This window comes from Poecilia reticulata, linkage group LG1, assembly GCF_000633615.1.
Source record: "Poecilia reticulata strain Guanapo linkage group LG1, Guppy_female_1.0+MT, whole genome shotgun sequence".
Classification (NCBI taxonomy): Eukaryota; Metazoa; Chordata; class Actinopteri; order Cyprinodontiformes; family Poeciliidae; genus Poecilia; species Poecilia reticulata.
Genome location: NC_024331.1, coordinates 22843334 through 22868416, shown reverse-complemented (window position 1 = coordinate 22868416; position 25083 = coordinate 22843334). Strand labels below are relative to the sequence as shown.

Here is a 25083-nt window from a genome sequence, read left to right as displayed (position 1 = left end):
ATATATACCCTGAAAAACTTGCAGCAAAAGGTAGTTTTAAAAAGATTGCATACAAAAGCATGCAACTCTTTACAGATTTTCTATGTAAAATCATTTGAAAATTATATGTCATTTTCTATTTAGTTCATAATTATGTACTACTTTGAGTTGGTCTGTCAAACACCTTGAAGTTTGCAGATATGTTACAAAATATGAGAAGGTTCAAGGGTCCGTCTTCAGTTTTTTTCAAACAATGAGCTTTAACAATAATCTGTGTAAAAAAGGTGATGATAATATGTCTATAAAGGAATTTCTTTCAAAGTCAAGCTTAAATTAACTGTTGGAGACATGTTTATTGCTCTCCATCTTCATTCTAAATTCATTGTCTGATTCTCTAAACAAATTAATGTTTAATTTATGACCTGTCAGAAGTAATACACTGACAAACATCACATTTCACAGTGATGACATTATAATGTACTTTTTCAGCTGAAAGGGTCAAAATTGTTTCATAAATTCTGATTGAAAAATTACTGTACTAATTGATCATACTGGTGTCAGCCAATTTGAGCAGCTAAAAACAAATAGCAATATTAATCTTCATTTACTACCCGCTACAAATATCTGGGCATCCACTTTGTTCTTTTCGTTTTAAATAAGAATCTTTGATCCCTTCAGTATCCACAGTGATCCCATAAGCTGGAAACAAAGCCTCTTTACTGCCATTGATAGTGCAAATCTGCTCCTGCAGTACCAACAGAGACTGCCTTTGAGGGGGGGGGAAAGGGGAGAGGGTACCTTTCCCACTCTCATTTCCGGACTGTCCAGCCAGGCAGTTCGATACGTTTTAGAGCCTGAATACGATTGATCCAACCCCCACCACCACCCAAAACACACACACACACACATACAATCCCCCAATCACGTGTGTAAGTGCATTACAGCAGGCACTGCCTGTCAGCACTCACTAGACAGGACGGCGATCTGAAGCAAGCCATTTAGTTTTCCCAAACAGGAGCAAACAGGCCACTTCACCTCCATTACTGGCTCTTTCAGTGGTGGAGAAATTGCTGTCTGTCTTCCAGTGGAGTACTTCAGTCTACATAATCCACTCTAATGATATCCCGCACATCCCTCTGCCCTTCGGTGATGCTCTATTAAAAACAAGATACGGCCATTTTTGGTGCACTGAGGCCAAGACGGCTCTATTGTCATTTACTTTTTTATTGCTTAGTATAAATCAGATAAAGGTTAGAGACATACTTTGATGCATAAACAAGTATAATCTTTATATTATGTGTTAGACTCTAAATGTGTCTATAAAAGGACATGCAGCACTTTTCAACCTTAGTTTTGAAAAAATGTTTTACAAAATATTTATAAAACAATCTGAAGGGAATCAGAAACCGGTACTGGCCGAGGGAAATGCTGATCTGTGCATCTCTAGTTCATACCGCATTGGCCACATAATTAAAGGCTCGGTTTGTTTACATTGTCCACCCTGTGGTGTGTTTTAAGGATATTTATCAACCAGATGTTTTTTGAAAAGTTCTAACAGGATGTCTGGGAAGCAGCCTGATGGAGACATGCGTTACATTGTTACAACTCCTGCTTCGTATTAAAAGTCAACTCAAGGCATGTGTAGCTGTGAAACGTGGTGGTATTTCCCTCCCAGCTGGTAATGGAAGCAGCAGAGTGCATGCAGGGCCTTCTGCTTCAGCTCCAACAACAACCATCACTTGGGATAAACATGTTGAATAAAAACAGCCTTACTGTTCTTAAAATATGAATCGACAATTGTCCTCACCTGTCCAATCTCGCCGATCCCTCCTGAGCCGTCGATTCTGGGGCGCTTGCACTCAGCCCCGGTGGAGTCCACCAGAGCGGCCGCCGTCTGTCCATCGGGCTCCGGGTCTCCGCGCTTCATGCCCCGCACGGCTCCCGGAGCACCGGACTGGTTGGCGTGAACCCCAGCCATGGTGTCCAGCTCCCTGTCCCGGTCTATGAGAGCCCGGGACACAGGCAGCATGATGGATGCAACGTCGGTCGACATTAACATTTAAAAAATCTTCTTTTGTTCCTTTTTTCCCGAAATAAACCGAGGCTAAGACCGCCTACTTAATTTTCTGCACCTCCGTGCCTTGAGCCTGACAGTGGAGGACAATAAACGTCTTAATAGGACAAGTTGTTTTTTATTTAAGTTGGGCCTTTCTATAACCCCCCTAAAGAGTTGATGTCTGTAAAAAAACAATTTTTTTGGCAAATATCTAATAGCCTGCTTTGTTTTTACTCTCAGCAAATATGAAAATGTCCCTGTAAAATAAAAGCAGCTTTAATTTTAAGCTAAGCAGGTAGCCCCTCTGCTGTCCGTGTATTTATTTACTGCGGGGCTGCCTTAGAGGCCTGCCTTATTTCAGACCATAACAAAACCAATTAAACACACCAACTGACTGCTGAGCTCAGTTTCCGTTTGCCCCGTTTTTTAAGCCTCCTCCTCCTCCTCTCCTCTTACCGGAGCCGAGTGTTTAGAGAGCGGAACACCGACAACAGCCTACCGCAACCTCAAGACGAAGAGCCCCTCAACATGTCTTCCCCGTCGCCTTTTTCCTCCCTATCAGCCACAGAGAAGTGGTTCACTCAAAGTCAGCCCTCCTCATGAGCTCTTGTCCATGTTAGTCCGCAAGAGAGGGGGGTGAAAAAAAAAGCTCTCTCTGGCTTAAAGTGGGGGGGAAAAAAACCAACCAAAAGGACGGACGCACAAACGGAGGGACGGATAAACGGACGGAGGGGCTGCGGTGTTTCCTTCTCCCTCTCTTGGTTATTATTTTCTTCCCTCTCCCCGTTTTTTTTTTTCCCCGGCGGTGTGTTCCTGTAGCGTGTGTTACAGAAAGGAAACTGTCCACCCTCCCTCCTCCTCCCACTCTCCTGCTGTATTCATTCCCCTCCTCCTATCTTCCGCTCTGCCTTTGAACGCTGAGCCAGGCAGCCATGCAGCCCGCAAAATACACGCAGTGTGCCGCAGTGCTTCCATACATTTTACTGAGGGGAGGTGCGTTTATGGGGAGGAGGGAAAGCCCTGCTTTAGGAGCCTCTCTGCTCCCCACGGTCCAGATTCTTTAAATCAAATTATCCTCCTTACATTTCTACTTGTGTTGTTCGGGTTTTTCTAGCTGTTTCCATGCAGACACCTCACATGACTAAATAATAACGGGGTGGGTTTCTCTGCGAGATTTCATGCCTAACTCATTACACAACCATTACCCAGGCCAAGGTCCTCACAAGCCCAGCTGTGAGTCATGCAGCTCGCAGAACCTCATGTTCCTCTGGCAATTTTATTGCTTGGATGACACCCAGTGGTCAAAGGCTACCAAGGGAGGAACATATAAAAAAAAGGTACAGAGAAGGCTTTATTGACTCCTAAATAAACTGGTCATAAACATTTAAAGGACATGCTTGTTCTTATACTCAGAAGGAATAACTAGTTAAATCTAAATGCAAACCCTAAACTTTTCAGACTTCTGTCCTTTCCTAAATTTACCCAAATGCAAACTATTTGGTAATTTGGTGACCTAGTTTCAGTCAAGCGTCTTAATGAGTCCCATTAAACCGTGAACCACAAATTGAGTGTATATGAGGGAAAACAATGACATCACTTTCACCAGATACTGGGCTCAAAAGTCCTCTCAAATGTTCAGTGCCTTGCATAAATATTAACACCCCTTTAACTTTTTCATATTTGGGTTTTGAGATTTCATGCGACAGACCAATGCAGAACACGGCGAAGCGGACGGAAAATGGTTTTCAACAGTTTTTACCATCAAAAATGTGAAAATTGTGGAAAGACGGTGCTCACTTTGTAGCACCATCTTTCACTGACAGCTAAAGAGCATCTGTGAAACTAAATTTCCAGGTTTTGTCACATATTCGTCATTTAATTTGGACTTTCTCGTTATTCATTACTTTGATCTAATCCACTCCCCTGTCTGGCTGTATCCTTAGGATCATATTCCTGCTGGTGAATCTCCACCCCAGCCTCAAGACTTCTAAGCTTCCAATTGTTTTTCTCCCATGACTGTCCTGTATTTAGGTCCATTTATCTTCCAACAACTCTAACCAACTTCCCTGTCCTTTCTGCGGACAATCCCCACAGCATAATGCTGCTACCACTACGGCAGCTTCCAGGTGCACTACTTTGTTTTAGGCTATCACATTCAATCCAATAAAATACATTGAACTTTGTGGATGCAACATGCCAAAATGAGCAGAGCACCACAAAGGACTGTACTCTTACCATTCCATTTCACTCTACACCAAACTTGCAATATAAGTCAGAGTCCTGTCATCTTCAGAAAGAGTCTACTGACTCTGGAGTCGTCAGGTGTATCAGAGATGGTCAAGAAGCTGAAGACAGAGTTGGTGGACCACTTTGTGGCATGGCGTGGCAACAATCATCGCATCTTGCAATGCGAACAAAACATTCTAGATTTCATAAGAAAAAGGGTCAGGTCAAACACTTTCTATAGAGAGGATCTGGAGGTGGTGGAGGCAGAAAAATACTTCTGTGTTAACATGCAGACGAAAGGATGAAGCCATCTACAAAAAGAGAAGAGAGAGCAAACTTTAGTAGCACAGTTTTAGTAGCACAGTAATTCAAATGTTTCCCTTCATTCAGACATTAAATTGCCCAGTTTTATTTTTAGCAAAAGGAATGTGCCAGTGTTTGCAGAAGGGATTATAAATAATTTTCTTTGCAATATTTAGAGTAACCAAACATGACCCAAACCTTCCCGACCCCACTGAGGGACAAGGGTGTAAGAAAATGGATGGATGGATGGATGGAAACATGACCCAGTGGTATGCATTTACATTAGTGGTTAAGAAAAAAAAATAAACAGTTCTGTGGTCGAATAAATTCAGAGATTGGTAGGCTTAGTAGTGGGTGAAAAGAGGATGTACTACATTTGCTTATTGGCCTCTAAATAAGAGAAATGCTATATTATTTACCTTGCTTTCAGCCATGAAATCTAGGTAATTTAATACACCGCAATGCAAATATTTTTCCCATTGGCCAATGGGTTTAGGTGTCTAACCTCTTCACAACCCCAGATTAAATTGCTCCCTCTCAGCATGTGCAATTTAAATAAACTTACATCAATTGAAACAAGCTGTGTTTTTATGGGCTACGGTACAGAAGCCCATTTGGCCAAAATGACAAAAATATGGAAAATCACCCAGTTAGTAGAAGATGGTTGATTTTTAAACTCTTAAGGACTGAAAAATATACACCACCTTTGTATGAGATATTTTAGTTTTTTTCTGGGTTTGTCTACTCATAGTACTTGAACCGGTATTAATACTTTAATCACAAATCTCAATGTATTTTTCTGGGATTATATAAAATACAAAATGACATAATTGAAGCAAAAGGTAAAAAAAAAATGTATGGGTTTTAAATCTTAAAAAATAAATATGTGGTGTGTATATTTGCATTTAGCCTACAAATAAATATTTCATGGCCATCTCCATGGTGAAACATGGTAGTTCGCTGTGGAGATGCTAGAAATAGCCAACTCTACAAGGTATTGACCAAATGAGGCCAAATGGGAAAAAAATGCACAATTTCCTTTTATTTTGCAATTCAGCATTGAAAGTGAATTATGTTGCAACATTAAAGCCCAAAACTGTACATTGAAGTTTTGCGGTGGTGACCTGACAATTACAAGACATTGCATCTTGAAAGACGTTGTACATGCATTGATAATTAACAAAAGCAAATTGCTGGTAGTTTTCAGTGGAATTGATTTTTACACTTTGAAAATTTTTAATTTTTCAAAATTTGCATTTGAAGTCTCAACAAAAATGTACTATGTTCTTAAGGATACTGGACAAACCCCATTACATTTTACATAATTTATGCAGTCAAACAAAATGGTTTTTATTTACAAAGCTTTAAAAAAAGTTATGCGAATTTGACTGCCATTAGACCAAAATTAGCTTGTGTGAGCTATGCAAATACCTGCATGCAGCTTGTGGGATATTTCCAATGTACTGGGTTTGCAGACGGTGAAGAGTTGTTAAGCAGGTTTATGCATTTGACGGTGAAATGAAAGTTGAACAGACGTTCAACAAAAATCTAATTTTTGGCACTACAGAATGTAGGGACAAAGGCATTTTACATAGGTGCAGCTACAGGGATTTGTGTGAACTAAAGTTTGACCAAACAAGCAAAGAGTGTTAATTCATTAAACAATATCAAGGTCTAGTCTTTACAGGCAGAAGTTTTAACTCTTTCATGCATGAATTATGATCCTTTGTGTCAGGATTTTTTTCCAATGTTTTATTTTCTTAAGGCAAAAAAAAAAAAAGGTAGGAAAATTTATATACATATACACATTTTTTTTTTAAGGTAATCAATTGCAATTTTTTTCCAAATACAAAGTTATTCTAAAAATACATCAGTAGTATTGTTCTTTAGGGGTTAGCTGATGTCAATTTTTTTTTTTTCCTGCAAGAGTCGTCTACAGTAGGAGGGACCGGGTTGGTTGGCATGTTTTGTCTGTCGGCCATATTGGATTCAACAAAAATAATTTCTTGCATTTGCAGCTGATGGCCAGTAGTTGATAGCATATTTTATGATGCATCTGTGTGCATTTATGACATAAAAATCCACAAGAAAATGGCTTTTAGATAGCTGTCCACTGTAGTGACCACTATGCATGAAAGGGTTAATGTAGGAAAAGTACATAAAAGGCATAATCTCATCTTTGTCATTATTGCACACTTAGATTTGGGATCTATCTTCAGCACAAATACAAAGTACATGAATTCCTCTCAATTTGAGATGTTGACCTTTTTATTTTGTTGGCAAACAAACTCAAAAAAAAGTTATTTATTTTGACTTTGTTCAGTTGAAAATACTTCATACTTTTCTATGATGCATTTATTGGTGTAAATGCAAACATTTATCAGCGGAATTTGCAAAAAGTACCCCTTAATTACAATAAAATATGAGTGATGTTTTAAAAACAGGATCTCAAAAAGCTTGCATGTAATGCCTTTCTGAAAGTTATTTTCTTGCTGCAGTTTTAACCTAAACTTTTACTGCTCATCCCCATATCAATAAATAAAATAGTTGCAGGATTAAAGGAAAACACAGCCCCGCCTTCAGAGTTTTTCAAGAGCTTTTATTGGAGGTTATTTGTATCATATCTGAGGACAAAGAGGAGAGAAGACAGTCAGAACGCAGACATAAAAGCTTTCAAACAGGAGCATCAGCTATTTGTACCATCATTTCCAGGTGTTATGCACGTTTCAACCAACAAAAAAAATGTATTTACTCAGTCACCGTTCTCATTTAATTAGGTTAAATTAAATTGTAGTTTTCACAAACTTTCTGAACATTTTCAGTCTGATTGCAATAAAGCTGCATGTTAGTATACCTTCCACTGGAACTCAAGGATGCTGTGAATGAAATCCATTTTTCCATCGTCACTGACCAAAACATCCCTCAACACAAGGACCATCTCGAGGAGAACAGATCTCAGTTGAACACATAAAGTAGATCTGAAAGGGAGCCAAATGAAGATCAGGAATGAATAAATAAAGTATTGCAGACAAAAAAAACCTCATTTGAATTTTAATCTCATTAAGAAATAGTTACATCCAGATAATTTGGACTTAAAAATAAACTAAGTCAAAGCAACTGTTCATAAACCATATTGAGGCTTATATTTACAGTGACCGTCGATGCTCAGCCTTACCTCCTCATCCATATCCTGGAACTCCCCATCCGGGAGGAACTGAAAGGTGCGAATGGTGAAGCGGCGAGTCTGACTCTGAGGAGACGGTGGCGTCGGGTCTGATAGAACCGTCTCTGGTGTGGCTGGGTCCAGTGGGTTGGGGCATCTGCAGTGATGGCATGAGCATTTTTAATTCTTCTAGAAGCTACCTCCTCAGATGAGTTTGGATTTAGTCAATGCTGGTTGTTTTTACAGTGTAGATGTTCTGGCATACCCATTGTAAAGCAACACCCACGCTGCATTTCCAGAGCGGGGGTAGGCCACACAGAAGTGCACCAGCAGCACCAAACTGGGATCTGGGGAGCTGAGGAGGCGCACTTCAAGGTGGAGAGGTTTCCCCAGCAACATGTGCAGAGGCTGGTGATACTGTGGGTAGTAACTGGTGTACTGGGCATCTAATAATAGATGGTAGCATAGGAGGGAAATAATCAGTTCAACAAATTCTATTTTTTTTTTTGGTTCATCTTCCTCGTCAACCAGCATGTATCTACTTTTTTCATGATGCAGTCGTTCTTTTGTAATCTTTAATAGAGGTGTAATGACCAGTAATGAATCAGTGTAGAATATTGTAGACCAATTTGATTCACCCATACATTGTTTTTCGTTTCTAGGGTAGTCATAATGTCTTTTTTTTTTAAGTCCTTTTTGTTTACACAAACTACTTCAGTAATTTTGTTCAGTGTAGAATTTTCCAGCTTAGGTTTGACTAATAATTTAGATTTTGAGCCACAGATGATAAAATGCAGCTGAGAATCACTGTCAAGTGTAAAACAGCCCTTCAGTTCAGCATTGACTACAACTGGGGACTCCAAGTCTGGTACATGAGAGCTACAATCATATTTCACCAGACAATATCATATTCAAAGCAACCAGATGGCACTACAAAGAGACTGTAATTAAACATGAAATACTGTCCTTTTTAATATCACGCGACTGATCCACCTCTGATCTCAAACATTAACAGAACCTTTTGGTTTCGAAAGAAAGACCATTTACCTTTGGCAATCCTGAGCTGGACTCCAAACACCCCCTGAGTATGCACATCAGGACCAAGGGTGGGAGTTTTAACGACGTAGCTCACACTGAGAACTGTTCCTGGCACGTATCTGCACTCCACCAGTAACCTGAAAATAATAGACGAGACTCAAGCCATAGCAAAAACAGTTTAAATCCAATATGTATTGCTTTTACAATTTTACTTTTGCAACCAAATGTATTGCAATCAAAATCACAATGAGTTGCGGTCATGTTGGTTAAGAAAACTGAAGATTACTTGCAGTCAGACAGCGAGTTTAAAGTACCAGCGCTGAGATCAGAACGCAGAAACAGCTGCTAAGGCTTTCTTGTGGCTTTATTGCTCCCCAAGCATTCACTGGAAGCGCTTCAGGAGCAGAGCATCTGTTGTACAGCGTTTCTAACAAAGTTCAGATTTGTTTTGCCAGCAAAGCTAATCACACACAGAAAACTGATGCATGTTTGAAGTCAGCTGTAAAAACCACACCAGAGGCCTTAATGTTTCTGAATTTGTTCATTTCAAAGACGTGCATCTCATAGAACTGATGCCAAATTGCATTTCATTTTTTATGTTGGAATAAGACTGATCTTTGTAATGACATTTTTACAACTAGAGCATCTCAAATTAAGAATTAAGTTTGTTTTATTGGTTTGCATTCATTTGCTTTATTTTCCTTCAAACTTAAACTCCTGTAAATTTATTACACAGTAAAAGAATTTGTGTCTTATTTTTGATTGAATGCAGCTATAACCCAAAATCTAGCTGGTCAGTGGAACTGCAATATCTAATTTACTGACATATGCAATTTGTATTGTACTAGAAAATATGTCACCTTGCTGAAGAGCATGTTCATGTACATTACAGTCACTGAATACTTGCAGAGATTAACCGAGCTAAAATCCCTTTGATGTCTCTGGTTCACGAATAACACAATAACTGCTACAGTTTTCGCCCATGTCCCCAATACATCTGTGTGATGGCTTTTAAAGATCCGACTCCACCAACCTTGTGAAGCTTCTCAGAACTCTTTAATCAACTTTGCTTCACAATCCTCTGAAGGGTTCAGTCATCTTGTGCACTTTCCCCATATAACACATTTTCTTAACACTAAACCTTCCAATAATATGCTTTCATACACAGCTAGCGTTAATGACAGTCTGCTGGTTAGCTGTTGAGCAGCAAACTTGATTGTTTAGGGAACAACATCAAATTTTGTATTAAACATAATTTTAGTTATTCTTACGCAATATTCAAGGTTACGAGAAACTAAATTCCGTATTTTCATTAGCTGAAAACAAAAAATCATCAAAACAGAGATACAAGTTTTAACGTGTCCAGTGAAATTGTATTGTTCAGTTCCATGACTACTTCTCCTTGAACTGAACCAAAATAAAGTTAAGATATTTTTGGAATTTATATAGACACTTTTAAATAAATGACAACTACAGTCAAGAAAGAGTAAAATAGGGGAGAAAAACTTAAAAACCACAAATTATGTGCTTGTTGAAGACGTAATTTGATCTTTCAGAGGAACGATGCAAACTAGGTGCATGAAGTTATACAGATAGAAGTTTAGCAGTGCTTCACCAAGACTACTACAGATGGGATATAAAAGCGTTAGCTGACCTGACAGGTGAGTCTCTTGTGATGGTGCCATAGTTAAGGCTGACAGTTTGTATTGTGTTCGTAATCTCCACCATGTAGACGACAGTCTTCCCCACCACCTGTCAAGACAGAAGGAAAAACAAATACTTAATCCATTCTGTCCATTTGGATGAATCAATCCATAATCTATTGATGTGATCCCAAAAGGGTCAGCCTTCATGTTTGTTTAGGGTGATCTCCTGTATTTTAAAACAGCTGAGAGTCTGTTTTAAAGAAAATGTAGCCTTTCCAGGTCCTCATTTCTTTAAGCACTAAAACCTCCCAAGCTGAATAAATATTTTCCAGCTCCTGGTCAAAACTGCCCAAAAAAATCCACAATTGAAAAACTGCAAACACTACACAAACCTTTGTTTGATTAAACACCTTTTTATGGGTAAACAGTCTTGAAATAGAAAAGTAATCCGTAGTGGGTCCATGTCCTCCTGGTGGTTGCCTTAATGTTCTGGAACATCGAGCACCAGCAACAGCACTGACAGCCGTCTCCTAAATAATCATCATTAAGCCATCAAGGATATTTCAAAACTGTAAAGAAAACACCCACTAACTCCAAATACAAATATGTTTGGCTGATCAAACCGTCAAATCAGAATTTATGCCGCTACTTAGTTTAAAGCTGGAGAAATTCGGACAGGAAAGCCCCCGAAGTAGAACACACTGCAGACAAGAATTTCTGAAAGCTCACCACTGTCACATTTCGAACTAAAACCCGTTCAGCTCAGGAGAACAGAACCCGTCTCCTTCCCGACTCCTGTCATTGTGGGACACTTCCATGGTGCTTATGCTTGCATACAACTCAACAGACTAGCATAGAAACTTTCAGGAATCTGGCAATTGAACCAAAAGATGAACCAAACTTGGCTGACGTCCATTTTTTCATGCAGCCAGACAAGGAAGCAGTGCGTTTGAGATGTTCCCTTAAAAACACACCGTCATCTGAGCAATCTCAAATGCTCAAAAGGCTTATGCATAAGCCTCTTGCCTGTTGCTTATGTTGTCTGCACTTAATTGACAATATAAGCAACATTTTCAATTCAAAAACTCTTTTTGCTGCTGAATTATTGAATAAATAGGAAAATGAGCTCAGCAACAAAGATGTTCATTTTTAATCTGCTAAATAGGTTATTCATTCATTGATGCCAAGTGTTATTTCAAGTATTTCAAGAACACGTGATCATTCATGTAACTTGGTTTTTTTTTTCCCTTTAGTAATCTGAATGGTAACATAAGCGTTTGGGATATCTGCGGTTGCTGCAACATGTTTTGCATTGAGATGGTATTTTAGGCTTTGATAGCGTCTGTGATAGGCCATCTCCTTTGTGCACAACAATAGTCTTGTCCAACTTCCCATCAGATTGTTTTATAAGCAAAAATGAAGCCAAAGTGGGCCAAGAAAAGCAGCTGTGTTGTTCATCACTGTCGGCGCAACAGATTTTCAGGTGTACAATCATCAGAAATATTTGACTCTAATAAAAGTAATTCAGTTAAAAATGTTTACATTTTAAATCTATGCAATTAGTCAAATTTGAAATGAGTGCTTTAAATCACATCCTTATGAAGCGTGCACACACACACACACAACAAAAAAATCTCAATCTGTTATTTGCGAATACAAATAATTTTGGTAGTCCCAACCCACATTACAGTTAGGTTCTGCTCTACTGCATTTAATGTCAAGGAGAAGAAAAAAAAAAACTTTATGCTGGCCTTGTGTAAAAAAAACTTTTTACACAAGGCCTGGTTTCAGCTGTATATAGTAAAATAAAAATATATTCACAAACCTAATTAGTTAAAATGTCTTTGGCTTAGACCCGAGAATTTGAACATAATGGCGTTCATTTCCAACCCATTCTTCGATATTTTGACATGATTTATGAATCTCACCACTCTGCGTGTCCCACAGCCATCCATTGGGATTTTGAACAATGCATACTCAGGGGTCACCCTCTGAGGTCTGCAGGTGGAGTTGCTGGCAGCAGCCAGCAGCGCAGTAGAAAGAGGTGGGTCCGTGAGGGAGGCGGGCACAGAGAAGATCATGTGGCGGTCAATAGTGCACTCTGGAGGGATGAACAAAGACACACAAACAGATACACATGCACAGTTACGAAAAGGTCGCATGAACAAAAGGTCAGAAATCTCAGGAGGCAATTGATAACAAGACCCAAGATTCTTCCAGCCGTTCTGTGTTGCTGCCGGCTGAAATCATGCTGCGCCTGCCCTGAATATGCTTCTTCACACGTCTGGCAGCAATAGTACCTTTCTGTACTCTAAAACAGCTCGACTGCACTTAGCTAAGTGGCGTGAAAATGCCAGTAGGGATACAGAGCGCAGCTCACCATCCATTGGGTAGTAGCAGGCAGGGGGGTGCTTGTTGAAGCAGCAGCCCATGGAGAGGCACTGTGTCTCGGATATAGAGCTGGATCCGCAGGGGAGGCGGTATTCGCTGTGAAGGTTGCACTCTGAGGGGCAGCACGACAAATGTCAGGAACACAGCTGAAATAACAGACGGGCCTGGACAAACTGAACAGCCTTTTAGAGAGTTAAAATCTACCTACCATGCTCAGAGCTCGGGATCACAAGCGGGCAGGAAACCTTTGCCTCCTTTTTTCCACTCTGCGTTGTGTAGAGGATGCTAATGATGTACATTTTACCCTTTTCAACAGAAATACAATCATACAAAGAGTTAATACGCACATAAAATAGTCACTTGTTCAAAATGTCATGTGCTCAGCGTGAAATCCGAGTCAATACTTGCCTGCACGCTCATATGACAGTGTGAATGTAACTGGAGAAACAAATGGATTTTGCCATCCTTGGCCTCACTTGCATAATATCCACATTCTTTAGGCGCTTCAGCAAGGCTCATCTGGTTCCCATTGGTATCTTAAATGCATATGTGAAAAACTCACAATAAGACATTTCAGTGTAGACCTTAAAGAGAACAATTACAGCTCTGCAGAGGGAGGCAGAAATCCCCAGTCACAATAAAAAGCCAAGCTTTACCCCCCGCTCCCATTCACCGTACAGCAGAGCCTCTGAACCCTCTGAACTCATGCAGAAATGATGGCTACCATATGCACCTGGTGTGTACAAAAGCAGACACACACCTTTAAAAACTATTTCTGAAATGGGTCCAGGAGGAAGCACGACCTTCATCTGCTGGAAGGAGCAGAAGACTTCGGTCCTCGTGGCAAAGGATGGACCTGACTCGTCCTCGGTGGCGCTCGGAGCGGTGGGGAAAGTCCATGGAGTTTCTTCTGGAGAATCAAGGGGGCTTTGATATGGGCACTGTAAATCGAGAGTCCGATTCTGCCAAGTGAAGAAATCCCAATAACTTATGGGTAGAGAAATGGTTGTGGGAGTCTGAGGAGCGAGAGAGAAATTGATACAAAAAAAGTTAGCGCAACTACACAAAATTTATAGATACACTTTTTAAAAAACAAGTGAATTTACCTAAACTTGCAAAAACAATGTATTCTTGACAGCTAAGATGCATGGAGCATGAAAAAAGATAAGACTCTACAGTCCACAAATGCTTATACTCAGTGATAGATTTATCTGAACATGAATTAAGCTAAACTGCTGCTTTGCTTAAACAGAAATTCAGACCTTATCGAGCAGAACGACCCTAGAAAGAAGAAATATAGATTACTAGAGTTTTATCAAACGAAAAGCTTAAAATACTGTGCAACCTTGGAACCGATTACATTTTTTTAATACTGCTCCAGCTTTTTCCTATAATAAACCCCAATTGTTATGGTGTGTGATTCAAAATTGATCAAGATCATGTGCCATTTCATACCTAAAGTGCTGTAGTTATACATAAAAAGTACATTATTGCAAAAAGTCTAAAAGGATCAGAGAGAAGGATGATCTTTACTGACAAGGCAATAAGCAAACTTTATGTAAACATGAACAAAAAAATAAACTCAGTAAACACACACGCAGCACATAGAGGAATTAAGCAGTCGTCTGACCTGTAACTGGCTGTGGCAGGCCGGCAGAGGAGAGTAGAGGATTAAGCCGTGGCCTGCAGTCGCCTGCAACATGTAGCCACAGAACGGAGACACGCTGGAGAGCGACTGCCATGACATAAATGGGTCTGAGGAAAGTAGTGATGCGGTTAAAGATTTTTTTATATTTAGAATCAATATACTGCTTTAAAACTCATTTTCAAATGTAAACTAATATTCTGCATTTAGGTTTGATGCCTCTGAGAAAGAAAAACTAAACAAGGGATCAAAGGTTCTCGGATTCCAATAAGCTATATTGTTTTAACATGAATAGCTGTAGCATATTGTGTACTTTAAGCTTAGTTCTTTGGAGCAACACCAAAATGTATGCAGTTGGATGCATTTTGATCAAATGTGCCATAAAAGAAAACCTAATTACCCGCCAACAACCTTCCAATTTTGTAAAGTATAATTCTGAAATGGACAGGCTGTAAAAATGTTGGAAATAGAAACATTAAGATAGGAAAGAGGGAAACAAAAAAGAAAAACGACACTGAGAAAAAAAAACCAGATGGAATAAGGTATAAGGTATTCTGGAAACACATATTTGCCCATATTTGTTGTTGTTGCCCCATTCTTATCCAGAACTATAAAATCACTTAAAATCCAACTGGAGACTTTTTCCAGACTGAGGAGGAACTCTCAAGAACAAATTTCAGATGATTTATTCCTTAAAGCTAAATCAGCTAAAATTATAAAAACATCACATCCTTTGATACCTGGAACCCCCTAATGCTGGAACACAAATTATATTTAACAAGCCGTAAGGAGCCACATTTTCCTCTGAGAAAATCTTTTCCGTTTACACAAATACTAACCTCTAACATGGATGGATTCTGGGTCGGCATAGGGCAGGAAAGCAGCCATACTGTCCTTCAGACACTGGATCCGGGATTCCAGAGGGGTGATCCAGTTCGGGGGAGAATGAATCTTTGGATATTGGGGTGAAAAGGAATGGAGTTTAGGGTGGTATGTTTGGTAGAACATGTGAGGACTGGCTGTCGGTTTCTCAGGCTCCTTTTGGACTGGCAGCAGATATGGAGGCAGCTGAAAGTGAAAAGGAGTTTGGATAGGAGATTGGCTGGAAGGATGCCCAGGACTATCAGGGGTGTCAACCGGTGGAGTAGCAGCAGGATGTAAAGCAGAGTAAGAAAATACTGGATGGTAGTAGGACATGGGTGGATAAAATGAACTGGTTTGATGCTGTGGGATTAACGGCTGTTTTGGTGGAAAAGAAGGACGAGGTACAGGAGCTTTGGTCACTGGTATTGCCGTGAATACAGGATGATCAGGTTTCTGATTATAGTACTGAGGATAAAATGGACCCACTGGAGACTTGGACTGGTCTTCAGCTGCTGCAATCAATTCCTGGTAATAGAACGGGAGGTAGGGATAGAAGACAGATGGGTGATCAGGAAATAGAAAAACCTGATGTTCGGAAGGATCCTTCAGATGAAAATGAGGAGGGAAGTACTGCAGATAGCTGCCTAAAGAATACATAAACTTTTCAGATCCAGGTGGGTTCTGGACGTGCTGTGGAATGGACTCAGGGAAGCGGTCAGTAGTGGGCTGAGGTGGATGAGGGGTCCCTAATAGGATATGGGGGACGACTGGAAGTAGATGGTGGTACTGAAAACCAGAAGAGAAGTGGTGCTGGTAGAGTGGGTTTTGCATTGTCTGCTCCTTAACTGGGGCTCGATGAGGGGGAGGGAGAGTGGTAGTGGGGACAGGGTGGGTTGGAACTGGTAAGTATGGAAACAAAAGGTCACCGGGAAACTGAGGAGGATACTGAGGCAGGGATGGAGAATAGGGAAGCTGAGGGCTGACGGGGCAGGAGAGAACATACTGCAAACCACCCAATATGAGCCGAAGCTGCGGACCATCCTGTGGAGAAAAAGCATATTGACCTCATGTTATTCACTGGTGAGAATCCAGGAGCAGTCTTCAACTAAATGAGCAAACTTACATCAGTTGTGATACAAGGAGCACTGTAGGAGATTAGGTAGGTCAACTCCTGGGCCTCAGAGTCAACCAGGAATGCACACCTTTCAGACACAAAAGGATCCTTTGCTCCATCCACTGCCAAACAAGTTAAACATTTCTGTTACCGATCCAGACAAGGATTGAAAATTGAATTTTGGACATTTCCATACCACTTATGAGTTTTTGACTCAAACCTCTTGTAATTTCATGTTCAGCTGTAGAAACAAAGTAGTCACTCCTCTGTTTGTTAATCAGTTTTGAAATTGTCCATACAAAACTGTTATTTCTTTGTTAGAGATGGTGCTCCCGACACATACAGATTTTTTTTTTGACTTTTTGTCAGACTAAAATATTTCAAACAAATTTGATTAAATCATTGTACAAAATCCAATTCTTTCATCCAAATGTAACAAAGTCTATCATGAAAAATCTGGCACAACTTGGAAAAAAACATTTTTAAGACTGAGAAAGTCTTAGAAACCACAATGAGAGCAATGGAAACCATCCAAGAGTTCACAAAGGAACCAGAACAATGTCCGACATACTCATAGATGCCTTTTTTGGGCCAAAAAAGGCATCTATGAGAAAATTCCCAGGCAAAAACCACTGAAAACCACAGCCTGATTTCACATTCTCCAAACATCTTAATGAGCCACAAGACAAATATTATATTGACTATGAAGGCACAAAAAATAAGATTTTTTCTGCATTTGGGCAATGCAACAGGATTTAAGAACAGGCAAGTCCACTTTTGCCTTAAATAGGATGCATCCATCCATCCATTTTCTTTACACCCTTGTCCCTTAGTGGGGTCGGAGGGGGTTGCTGGTGCCCCTCTCCAGCTAACGTTATGGGGTGAGGGGAGGGGTCACCCTGGACAGGTCGCCAGTCTGTTGCAGCCTTAAATATGATGTTTAAGCTAAAAACACCCCTCCGGAATTTTTGGTGTCACTTTTTTTTGACACCAAAAAAATTTGTCAAAATTCCTGTGCAGTCATGTAAAACACTTTCATTTACATTGCATCAGCTTTTTGTTGGCACAAACAATTTAGGGTTTTTTTTTTAATACACAATGCCACATTAAATAATTGTGTTTCTTAATAAACAAATCCATTAAATAAACTACTTAGAAACAGGCAACTAGATATTTAAAAATAAATTTATAACATGTACAAATATGTATTCACAGCACAAAAAGAAGACAGCTGAAGAGAAATGCTCTTTGCCCTACTGGTCAGTCTGCCAAGTAAATTCTGAGCAGATACAGCATAAATAGAACTAGTTTTATGATGCGCCTGTAGCCTACATACCAACGACATCAAGCACAGGTAATCTATGCTCCTGCCCTTGGATCTTCACTGCCATGCCATAGGGAGAGCAGAAGACAAAGGGAGCAGACAAGGAGTACATGGGAATAGCCGTGGATATCATCACCGGGCAGGACAACTTCAGTGGGTTCCCCAACCACAGCATGGGCAGCACATAGCTGCCATTCTGAAATATAGCATAAATAATTAAATAAGACACAGCGTGGCACAGGTATACTATAACTAAAGACGACAACACTTTTGATCCTGACACCTCCTTAACAATATAGCAGCCGTCATATGGCACCATCATCTCCAGGTCAGTCCATGATGACTTCACTGAGTAGCCACAGTCGGAAGGTAGCTGGAAGATGGAGATGGGAGAGGCCCTGTCTGGAAAAAGATGTTTTAAGATGGTGAATAGAAAGGATTTAGAGACTTCAGGAGAAGAAAGGGACTTAATACAGTGCTTAGTTCATCCCTCAGGAAAGGTCGTAAACACTTCAAGTTCAAAATTGGTGCGGGAAGGTCAACAAAAAAGATAGCTGAACTATCAGGCAGAAAAGGAAATCATCACAATTACCACCATTAACACGTGAATCTTTCTGCTTTGTTCATGCTCTTTGAGGTAAACACAGCACATCTGCAATGCATCCCATCACCTAATGAGATGTTTGCAGCATGAACAGAGCCTTACTTCTGTCAACTTGCAGGTGGCTGAAGCCTCTACCGGACAAAGTTAAAGTCATGACATCGTCAGCACACTCCACCAGAGGTCTCATGGCCTCCCATTCAGAGAAATATGGGCTAGAGTCAGACGACAGGCCAGAAACCTTCCCCTCAATTTCAGAGAAACCTAAAAGATACAGAAAAAAATGTCTCCCGATTAATGTCAACATGACTAAATTTATTATTATATGCTTGCACTGATAATATAATTTTTTTACTTCTTGAAGACGCAAACATTACACTGAAATGCAATTTAGAAACGTCAAAGCCCAGACCTCACCTCATGCAACTCTGAATAATGTTTTCTAGCACACTGAGCTGCAAAAATGTGATTCAGGCACTTGAACAGTTATTGCATGGGTAGGGTGGGTTTCATAATAAATAAAATTAGAACTGCTTTAATGTTAGTGAAGCAGCCAAAATGGTGAGGATTTATCAGTCTGAAAGTGCTAACATTTATAGCTCGTGCTAACTGTATACATAATAAAAGTGCAAAACTGGTTTGTTAAAAACCCATAAAACAAAATAAAAAATGCTATTCAAGAAAACATCTATTCATACAGAGCTAGAGATTATGGCGTTGGCAATGAAGCCTTCCTAATAAATGAAGTTCACCAAAACTGTCTGAATAAAAGTGGAAAGGCACAAAAAGATGCTGAATTATAAGTGTTTGGCTCCTATGTCAATAAATATTTTGTCATTCGATATTAAGAATATGAACAGTTTTTAGTGTGTCAATCTTGAAACTAAAATGTAAATAAACGTTTATCGGCACTCATTTCCAATGACAAACTAATGCAGGTGATGTAAATGTCACGCGTGTTAATTTTACGTGTTATTTACGTCATTCGACATCATCTACAGAAGGGATGACTTTCTTCTGGGTTTAATTAAAATATTTCCAGTTTACCGTACAATACAGTCGCCCCACAGGTGTATTTACTATGTGAAGCCCTTTGGTCAACATTGGTTGTTTTGAGCTGTGTAAATAAATTTTACCTCACCTGTAAAATCTGCTTGATAACCATCTTCAGAGTCTGGAGCAAAGGGTCCTTCTTCTTCCTTGACATTACCAGTGGTCCATGTGGGGCTAATGAGGGCTAACCTGTCGCTAGTTTGATCAAGTTCTGGTGTCCTGACACCTGGGTGTGGGTTTGTAGGATGCTTAATGTCTAGCTGGGGCTCCAGGAGTTTCGACAGGATGGATAAATTCCGACTAGGGGTCCATATAACCTGTTTAACCGTATACGGCCGTCCTCGCTGACCGTCGTCAGGCCTCTCCTCCCAGTTTAAGGCTGACTCTCCCCGCTTGGTGGTCGAATCATCTTCCCTTTGTGCTAAACTAACCGAGCCACTTAATTGAAAAGAATAGAAAAGAACAATAAGCGCTATTAAAAATAAGCGTATTTTTCTTATTAGCTCGCAAGTCATGGCGGGTTTGAAGAAGCTCCTTTCCCAACACGCACACTCACGCGCCACCTGAACACGAGGCAATTAATTAGGAGTCATCAAGCACGAGCCAATTAAAGAACAGCAAGTCGTCACAAAACGTGGGAACTGGGAGAAAGTTTCTGCTTGGCAGTTATTGAGATTTTTTTATTTTTTATTTTTTATTTTTACGATGTCTTGTTAGTATAAATTCTAAAATGAATTGAATCAGTTTTACTCTGATATATTGTTTGAATTTAATCAAAATAAAACAAGCGTGCCAATTTGCTTCATTTTTTTTCTTTATATTTGAATCAACACTTCTAAACAGTGATGTAAATGTAACAGCTGAGTGATTCTTAAATAAATAACTTTAATTAATTTTTTTTCAAATATACTTCCATCTTAAAACATAATTTTTAAGATCATTATACTCAAACTAGTTAAGTGAAGACGAAAAAAATGCTATGGCCCACAAATACTTTTAACTAGGCAGTCTTGGGGGGGGAGGGGATTATTAAAATTGTGTATTAAGTCTGACGCTTAGTATTTTTATTGTATTATTTTAAATGAAGGTGACTAAAACATAGCAGTCACTAAAACTTAATTGGTGGTTGATCTTTATGAAGCTGCCAGCAGATGCTTTCTAAATATGATTATTTTCTCTGATCCAGGCTCAGCAGGGGATTCAGATTAAAAATAAATAAATAAATAATAAAACATTTGTGCATTTAGGACTGGAAACCTCTCCAACAATGACCATTGGATATAGATAGGCACTATCCCCCTTATTATCCTGCAAGGACAGGCAGCTATAGAAAAAAGATGAATTAGTGCATTTACGTGCCCTTGGTGAGTCACATCTTTTTGTCCTGAAAAAAGGTGCAGAAATACTTTGAATGTCAGAAATCTGCTTGCAGGGGTTGAGAGTGCAGATGGAAGTCAAGTTTGCTCCTAAACAAATCCAGCAAGAGATATGAAGACTACAACCGTTGTTTGCTTAATTTTTTTTTGCTTGAGGAAAAGGACACCGATATAAACTGATAGCACAGGAAAGGGGACAGGAGAGCTGTTAAAACGGAAGGGAAACTCTGGGCATGATCCACTAGCAAAGCCTAAAACATCAGAGGATATCAGCAACCTCTTGGTTCTTTCCCAATATCGCTCTTTGATATAACACCAGGCTGACTGTTGTCCAAATAACACAAAATGTTACCAACTCCAGTTCCAGATGCATTCCACTTTTATTGGTTAACATTTTTGCCCCAGCAGCTTGCACAACTCTTCAGAAGCATGATCTGATTTGAGCCCACCCACCCCCTCTTTGTCTCTCAGAAAACAAACCCCTCTCTACGTCTAACATCAAACCGTGTAAACTAAGTCGTCAGTCTGTTCATGCCTAGTGAAATTCAACTGTCAACAAAAGAGGAAAAGAGTGAGACACAGCAAAAGAGGAAGTGAATGCGTCTGCACCCTTCCCGGCTCAGACGGAATAAAGCAGCCTTTGTAGTACTCAGAGCAGGACTTCATCACTCCAGGCCAGTTTCTCTGAGAGATCGCCGGCTGTCAGATAGCCGCGCTTCTCAAGAAGCCGCTCTGTGACAGTTTGTTTCATCCAAGACGGATGATGTTTAAATTCTGCCAACTAATATCATGACTTTACTTCATCCATGCTCGTAAAATAATAGCTGTCTGGCGATATCCAGTTTGATTATGTGTATTTGAATGAAATGTATACTCTACTGCACTAATGCAATGTTTGTGCAGTAGAATAATCCACAAACATAGAATATTGAGATGAAGGAAGTCCTTTCTGTTACTGAGCAGTAAATATAAAGTATTTACTGCTCATTCCTCAGGCCGGCATTAAAAAAAAGAAAAAAAATTTTTGATTAACTTCAGATTTACCAGAATTTTATGAATGCTAGAGACAGGGCATGTTTCATTATACAGGTCTGTTATGATGTTAGTGCCTGAGAAACAATGAGATAAAAGAAAAGTATTGAACATTGGAAATGAATAGTTCTTGCAGTTTCACTTGGATAATAATCATGTCACCAATAACTATGGGCCGCAAAAATATTAGCTAATCATGTCGTATGTTGCTGTCTGGCTCTCCAGTTATACGATTTCTGATGTTTGTTGTTTGATGCAGCAGTCAGTGTTAAAGAAAATCACCAAGATATTCTGGTAAAGTCATTAAGAAAACTACTTAGATGTATAATTCCAACGTATTCTATTAAACCATATTGTTGAACTATAAATAATGGGTTTCCTTTTTCAAAGTTTCCTGGATAGACTACTCACTACCTGCATTCTGTTCGCAATGGATGCAAATGAGAAAAATATTAACATCGTTTAGTAAAATGTTTTTCTCATCACGACAGGCATCCATGTTATTGCATATCACTTAATTTCCTAATTTTGTGCAGCCCTTATATGTAACACAGGAAACACAGAGTTAAATCCAAGTTTCCAACTTCAGTAGACCAGCAAACTGGTTACTTTTCCAATATATAACCCTTTTTCTTCAGTTTGAAGACAGACAGAGCCAAAAAATAAAAAATTGCCTTCAGTTTTTCAACAACTTCTGGCTTGGTGCTTATGGGGTAAACAGAAATGTTCCAAAAACAATGAGAAATGCTGGCCAGCTGAGAGGCAAGGGACATAATAACTGTCATTCTCTGTCTAAGACGATGATTCTCTTATTTAATGGAGACCTTCAGAGAAGACTATGAGACACCAGCACTGAGGAATGTTCTTACAGCTACAGACTTGCAACTATATATTTATACCCCTGACACTTTTAAACACTTTATGACTTTGCAAGAACAAACTTTAATGCATTTTATTCAAATTTTAGGAAAGACAGTCACAACAAAGTGCATTATTGTCTAACAGGTTCTGTGCTGTAACCTGCCAAAGATGTTTTGCATATATGGCGCCGCTCTGTGAGATCTGCAATTAACAAAATTATTGCATGCAAGAGGAAGTTGGGCCTCAGAAACAGCTTTTCTGTAAGACAAGTCTTGCTGCAGACATGAAGATTCAAACTGTGGGGTATTATCCAATTGAAAACGTAACAAACAGCTTGATGAATCATAATTTTTAATCCTCTACTGTGGAGATGCTTTTCTTCAGCAGGCACAGGGGGAGCTGGTTCGAGTTATGGAAAGATGGATCAAGATCCACGATAATCTGAAGGTTGTGATTGGAACATATCAAAACGCAAAAAAATGAAAAGAAAAATCGAGAGATATGAACAACTTTACAAGGAACTGAACCTCTTTACCTTGACATCATGAAAAGCAGAGGATTTGGTGACCTGCAGGGCCTGTTTATATTCAAAACACATCATTCTGTGGGGAAAAAATAAGATATTAAACATTCAGTCAAAGCAAAGCTCTGATGGGAACTTAGACATTTTGTCTTAGTTCATTGCTACGACAGTGAATCTCGAGGTTTAATTGCAGCATTTCTGACTGATGAGACTGTTGACACTGTTGATTAACTTATAAATGTGGTTCTGGCATAATTCGATCAACATGCTGTAGCTGCTGAACGTTCATAAAACTCATGAATGCATAAAAAATTCCTTAGGCTGAGCAGCTCACAGTCATAGTTTTAATCTTTTGAAAATATTTTTATTTTAGCAAACACACACACACAGACACTTTGGGATGTTTGGGATCATGCGAATTCTCTCAAACTCACAAATAACTAGAACTGCTTTTCCCTAGACTCAAGAATTTCACAGAGGTTCATGCATATTTTCTTTTATAACCTTTTAAACTGCTGTCATACAACATTAGAAGATAATTTGCATTGATTTCTGTGGCTATTTATGCTGAACCTGGCCCTCATGCAAAAATGAACTGTAAAAAGAATGGACTGAACTGAAATTGATCTCTTTTTCATAAGAGGGAACTCCATGAGGTAAAATGTTGAAGCAAAATTTATTATTTGTGTACTGGTGTTGAATGAAAACTAATTTTGAAAATGTAAAACAGAAAGGCCTTTCTACCAGGAATAAGTTATTAATAAGTTGCTATTGAGGTTGCCACGGTTTCAGGAACCTAAACTTAGTCTGGGTCAACTTTATGGAAGAGAAATGTTGTCATTCGGTAAGTTCACGATTTCAGTCTTTTCAGATCTGAGATGTTGTTGGTATTAAGAAGATTTCTTTATTCATCAGACATTTGTCAACTTTATGCAACCTTAATGTTGTCCAACCTGACAACCTACTTACTTTTCCTACGACCACAAAGCTATAAAGAGCACAAAATAATAAATCAGTTAAATTAAAAATAAAACATTGTTTACATCAGGTTTCAGCAGCAACAGACAGTTAAACATTTTTAAAAAACAAACTCTGGAAAGGCTATATTTGGGTAATTTGTACAGGTCAAAGTATACATCATTAACGAGCATCTTATTTATTTATTTTTTACCCAAATCTGATTTTAAAAAATTCAGAAACTGCAAGCCTTTCTTATACTATAGCAGATGTGTGAGACCCATTATGTTTTAGATTTACAGATAGGTGAATGGGCATAATTTATGGTTTGATGGATAGTTTATTATTGAGCAGGTAAAGAAAATAGAAATTTTAAAAAGATTTGAGAATTTTTGACTGGGCAAAATTGTGTCCTTTGAGTATTTTTAACATTAGAAGATTCAACCATGTGGCAACATGCTTGGACACGAATGGCCAGCTCTTCAGGGTGAAACACGGTGGCAGCAGAGTCATGCTATGGGTTGCTAGTTTGCAGCTGGCACAGAAATGATCATACTAATACTTTTGATAAAGTTCATATAAAACAGGAGCCATGTTGCTGAAACTTATGAAATGTAGACTTCTAGTTATTGTCTTCTCTTTGCTTTTCCCCTCACGCTTTAAATGTCACCATCAGAGTGCGGATGTTTCGCAGAGGATGGACTGAGATCGCGCTGCTCCACTGGCTACAACTCTGTCTAATGTGCCATCATTGCAGAAGTTATTCTGGGTGCACAATGGCACAGAAAATGGAAGTTACAGGGGATTCTTCCTCTAACTTCCATCAACACATGGGGACAGTTGAGCCACTCGACTCAAATATTTAAAAATACAAACTCATCACAAAGTCAGGACATTGAAAAAAAAAAAAGCATATATATATACTCATATA

General features: G+C 39.2%; 2 protein-coding genes across 5 annotated transcripts in view; both read right to left on the bottom strand.

Moving 5' to 3' along the window:
- rbfox2 (RNA binding fox-1 homolog 2) overlaps positions 1-2909 on the bottom strand; it is a 49844-nt gene extending 46935 nt beyond the window's left edge. For 2 of the 4 annotated variants that reach the window (XM_008415983.2, XM_008416011.2), the window contains exon 1: positions 1787-2909. In XM_008415983.2, the coding sequence (XP_008414205.1) occupies positions 1787-2038 (252 nt within the window). In that variant the 5' untranslated portion in view covers positions 2039-2909. The remainder of the gene's footprint in view (positions 1-1786) is intronic. The other 2 variants (XM_008415994.2, XM_008415973.2) reach the window with 2 other exon arrangements.
- A 4233-nt stretch (positions 2910-7142) lies between these two features.
- Positions 7143-19979, bottom strand: LOC103468750 (uncharacterized). The gene is made up of 18 exons (XM_008416037.1): positions 19492-19979; positions 18456-18614; positions 18033-18151; positions 17762-17945; positions 16435-16547; positions 15287-16352; positions 14433-14557; positions 13563-13818; positions 13211-13338; positions 13011-13107; positions 12792-12914; positions 12340-12512; positions 10420-10517; positions 8775-8902; positions 7993-8173; positions 7740-7884; positions 7419-7542; positions 7143-7188 (listed from the first exon to the last, which is right to left on the bottom strand). Exons 1-17 carry the CDS (start codon positions 19916-19918, stop codon positions 7468-7470), a joined length of 3597 nt encoding a protein of 1198 aa, XP_008414259.1. The 5' UTR covers positions 19919-19979; the 3' UTR covers positions 7143-7188; positions 7419-7467.
- Positions 19980-25083: the final 5104 nt, after the last annotated feature.